General features: G+C 42.0%; 1 protein-coding gene across 1 annotated transcript; it reads left to right on the top strand.

The window, feature by feature from the left end:
• Window positions 1–2,134: 2,134 nt before the first annotated feature.
• Window positions 2,135–4,441, top strand: EAE97_004077 (uncharacterized protein; the record flags this gene model as incomplete). The annotated part of the gene is made up of 3 exons (XM_038874589.1): window positions 2,135–2,391; window positions 2,455–4,125; window positions 4,192–4,441. The coding sequence occupies 3 exons, from the start codon at window positions 2,135–2,137 to the stop codon at window positions 4,439–4,441; spliced, it is 2,178 nt and encodes a 725-aa protein (XP_038734033.1).
• Window positions 4,442–5,141: the final 700 nt, after the last annotated feature.

Genomic DNA, 5,141 nt, shown 5'->3' with positions numbered 1-5,141 from the left:
TCAAACCCATTCAGAACTGATAGGAGTCTTCGGTGACATTTTGAGAATCCTAATTATATATTACAAGAATGGCTTCCATTGACAACCATGACAGGTGATTGCGCCTCTTTTATTGACGGGGTCCTTGATTTTTCTCGTTTTTGAATACAATTCAATCATCGGGATCTAAGGTTTCAAACTGGAGATATTCCGTGGAGAAGAAGGCGTGTCAGAAGATGTTATTTTGTATAGCTGAATATACGTACAAGAAACGATTATATCAAATATTCAGCAATGATTGAAGATATGTTACAGGTATGTATGAATGATGTTGTATTCGTACCATACCTACCTAGGCACCTATAGTATCATCTCAGGTAGAGATTGTACAGGATGTAAGTAGGTATGTACAGTCAATCGTAATACACCTGGTAAGTAGGACAACATTAATGTTTTCGGTACAGAGTAGAGGCAGGGAGGGACGGAGAGAAAGAGAAGCGACAGTGACATTCTAATCAATCCATCTTTCACTGCCACCACCTCTTTCACCTCTTTCTTAACTCTTCCAAGTTACATCTAATGTCCTCAACTTCATCAAATAGTATTTTCACTCACTCATCCACTCACTCATTGAAATTAGTGATTGCGTACCCTGTCCACATCTCAATGTTTAACTTTTTTAGATTCAACGTGGACCTTCTAAAAGGGTTTCAAGAGAGTTAAGACATCTGATTGAAATCGGGAATATTTCACAATTCTATTGATAGAAATAATCATAAGTTTTTTCGGGTAACGATGGTCTAGTCTAGATAGTCTACGGAGTTAAGAGAGAATAGGAGTAATAGTAGTGTATCTTCGGTGTATTGTTGTGTTGTGTTGTGATGGTGAAGATGTCAACATACCATACGTGCCAGTATACGGGATATTCAGATATGATATGAAATGGGATGGGATGAGGGATTAAATCTACCTAGAATACCTATTCATTCATGGGGGCAAGCCCTCAGACCCCCCATAGCTCGCCGCGCTCGAAGTTTTGAAGATGTATATCGTATGTATTGTGTAGATGCTCATGAATTGGTCGATTGTTTATGTATTGCCTCCTTCATACTCTGATACACATCTCAATATCTCAATATCCCAATATCCCAATATCCTAATACCGCCTACGATCTGTATTAATTCTTGTACTTTTCTCATATCGCCCATATCTTCATCATACCTCCACAAATCTAGGATTTATCCCCATAATTGAAATTGTGAATCCTCCACAACCAATTATCTATCAAGTTCGTCCAATCTTCATCTGATCATACTCAAAAGTGTATTAGTCCATCTATGGTTAGATCTCTGCTGAATTAATATATAATATCCATATTTATCCATGTTTATCCATGTTTTAGTGGTTTCGTACCCCTGATTAAACTACTTTGGGATTAGGCAATCACGACCCCCTGGCTCATCTCTTCAATTCTGGCCCATGTTCTAAAATCCATCCAATCTTCTATCTCTGTTCTCGCTTTTCGCTCTCATGTCATTCTCCTCCTCCTCCTCCTCCTCCTCCATCTCTCAACCACCTTCCTTCCTTTACCTCTCTCTCCCCTTCACCTCCAAAACCCTTTGACCTTTTCCTCATCCTTCTCAGACATCACCATCTTCTTGGAGGTTAATTCTCCTGCTTGCTTGCAAGCGTCACATTCCTTTTATTATAACTGCCTCCAAGAACACATTCATTCGTTGTTTACACCCACCCCCAATCATTCCGACCACAGTCACTCTCTCGAGGAAAAGTAAAAAACATCAATCAATCCAAAATTATCTTCTCAACCTCAATAGTTCTTCATTATTTACTTTTTGACTTTACGTCAACCGTTTCGACTGTTTCATATTGACTGTCCTATACCGAAAAAAGAATTAAAGATAATTCACCAATCGATCTTCCCAGTCTGATATTCGCATTGATTTCCCATTTCACTCGCACAGCCTGCTATTTACAGAGTTACCATATTCGAATCGCACCTGCCTTTGAGCGAAAAAGATACCCAAGACGACTACGATAATAGCAAACTCGTTTTATAATTTCTTAATCGATCGCACGTTTTAAATATCTCCTACAAGATCAGTCAAATTCGGTAGCAGGATTACCTATGCCAATATGGCGGACCATCAAAGATTAGCAAATATTGTTAGGTTGGCACGTCGAGTACCATTAGCAGAGGCGGCTGCAGAAGATATTGGTAATATTGCATCGATATTGAAAATGTCGTTACCAGATCCAGTTCTTATGGTAAGAAGTGCTACAACTTCTGCTGCCGCATCCTCAAGCACATGTGCTGCAGGTGATACTTCTGCTGCTTGTGAAAAGCCTGTCGGCCCTTCTGCCTACACTTTGCCCGTTATTCTAGGTATCGTGTAAGTTTAATTTATCCAAGATCTGGTGGGTTTGTTCTGAGCTCTAATCATTGGTCGTGATAGTATTCCTGTCGGCGGCGCCATCATCTTATTCACAATCCTGCAACGACGATACATGAAGAAGGCTAGGGAAGAGGATATAAATGATCCAACCAAGAATATGGACTTTGGTATGGGTAGAATCTCGAGAACCGCTGGTGGAGAATCAGGAATCTCAAACTTTGATGACGAGAAAGGAGGTGCTGTAAGAACACGACAAATGTCCTTGGATCTGGGAGGTAAAAGTCCATACTTACTACCACCGGAACTACAAAATTCTAGGGAAAGCCTTCATTCGCTCTCAAGAACAATCCATTCGAACGAGGATCCTTATCGTCCAGTACATGAAGCTGTTGGAGGTGGCTCTATACGTTCCAAACAAGGCCGCAATGGATCTTCAATTATGACTGAATCAAGCGCTGCTCCTTCCAAGGCGTACGATGTTGGCTCACCGGATGGACAAGGTCTCCTATCAAATGCTGCTTCAATGTCAAGAACAACTCCACCTTCAACCGGCTTTACTCCACCACCAAGGTCAAACTCGATCCCACCTGCTAACATGCCAGCGGAACCAAAGCGAGCTGCTTCCCCACCACAAGATGCTGCCAGAAAAGGTCTACCAGGTAATACACGCCCCCAAAATGGTTTCTCTTCTACTATGCCCGTTCCAATGCCCTATCCGGACCGGGAATCTTATGCTGGAAATCAATATAATGCGATCAGAGATAGTAACAATTACCTAGGCTCCTTAATCATTTCTGACCCCTCTGCTGCTGCTCCAACTGGCCCCGCTGAACCAAAGCCAAACACAACTCGTAAAGCACCCCCTCCAGCAATCAACACGTTACCAATGAATCCAAAAACTACTCCACAAGAGCAACAAAAGCCCCGAAACTCTGAGATTAGTGATTACGGTGATGGAATCGAGATTACACCACCATCCCCTGCTCGCGAAATCGCAAAGAACAAGGCAAATCGTTACTCCATGGATGTCCCACCTGAAGAATTTGCTCAAGCTGGTTTGGGTGCTCCTGGATTTGACCCTAAAAGACTTTCCATGGGTTTCCGACCATTACCTCCCGATGCTCCAGCTGATGCTTCAGAAGATCCTGAGACTCGTGCCAACAGAATTAGATCTTTCTACAAGGAATATTTTGATGACTCAAAGCCAGCACCACAAGGTCAATACATTGAGGATTATGATGCGAACTATCCTGGTCCAGGAGATTCTACTTACTTCGATCCAGCTACAAACAGCTTCGTTTTACCATATGCTGAACCTATCACGCGTCGTGCTATGACACCACCTCCACGTGCACCAAGATTCCAAGGTGCACCACCACGTTCTATGCATGGTTCAATGGGTGGTTCCTCAATGCGTGGACCTCCTAGAATGCCATTCAACGAGGGGCCAAGAGCATCTTCATCTGCTTCTCAACGCGGTCCTATGCCATCTCCAAGAAAGAATTTGCCACCCCCTGAACCCCTTACTTCGTTACCTACCCCATCCAAGCTCAGGGACGATTCATTTGCTTTACTCAACACACTCGACTTTGCACCAGAATTGAATGTCCGTGATCGTGTTGCCGGTCGATCTGAAAGTCCCTTTGGTGAAAGACGACCATATTCACCTGCACTTCCAGCATTTGCACCAATCGTTGGAGCATATGACGAACTTGCTGCAATGCCAAGCCCGTAAGTTTTTCCCTTGTTTAATTCGTTCATTTAAGAATTGAATCATTGAACTAACATGTAATACAGGCACATGTTGAGAAAATCTGGTACCTTCACATCCCTTGATTTTGCTCCTCCAAGACGATTCAAGGATCCAGATACTATGAGTGATGCTGGTAGTATCCGAAGTAACAAGAGTGGAATCTCGTCCGTTCAAGCAAATGCGATCAAAAATGGTGCTTATCGCGTCAGTAAAATTCCTCAAGATATCGTCTTTACCAAGGATGATATGGCTACGACTCTGAAACCAGAATGGGGTATGCGTCAAGGTATGTGAGGTGTAAGAGATGCAAAACTATAGGGATGTTTACTTTGTTCTTTCTGGATTGATGCATTTGAGCGCGCATTTTTGAAGTTTTCATACCTGTTAAGCCCTATCAATTGTCAATATTGGGTGTCGATTTCATACTTTGTTAACATAACGATGATTTACCATATGTGATTGTCAAACGATGGACATGGTTATTTGTTTTGTCGAAAGAAGTGCTGAATTGGCCTTGAATTGGTCTTTTCGAATGTGGATCGTTGACAGCTGGAGAATAATGTCTTTTATTGTAATTAGATGGGGAATTTGGGATTGGAGCCGAAGGAGTTCTGTTTTGTGTTTTTATCATTCGAGAAACACATCTTAGGGATTTTTTTTGTGGCGATTTCAAGGTTCCGCGATTTGCACATAGATATTACACCACATTGAGAAATTCAGATGATGGTGTGAAGATATGTGATGAGAGGTGTGGGAGAGAGGGGAGATTGATTGACTTGGAAAAAGTGAGACGAGCTGGTATCCGGTTGTCGAGAGAGGACCAGAAGAGGATGGTGGAATTTGAGAGAAATAGGATATGGATGGGAAAGGAAATGGGGGATCATGGTCGTCAGTCAATCAGTCTTTCTTGTATAAACTCAAAAAATAAATTCATAAAATTGAAAATTCAAATCAGATACATTTTACATTTACAGTCGATTTGTGTTTTACTCAC

The sequence above is a fragment of the Botrytis byssoidea genome (genome assembly GCF_014898295.1).
Source record: "Botrytis byssoidea strain MUCL 94 chromosome Unknown BBYS_007, whole genome shotgun sequence".
In the NCBI taxonomy this organism is placed as follows: domain Eukaryota; kingdom Fungi; phylum Ascomycota; class Leotiomycetes; order Helotiales; family Sclerotiniaceae; genus Botrytis; species Botrytis byssoidea.
Note: the sequence above shows the minus strand (reverse complement) of the source record. Positions and strands in the feature narration are given on the sequence as shown.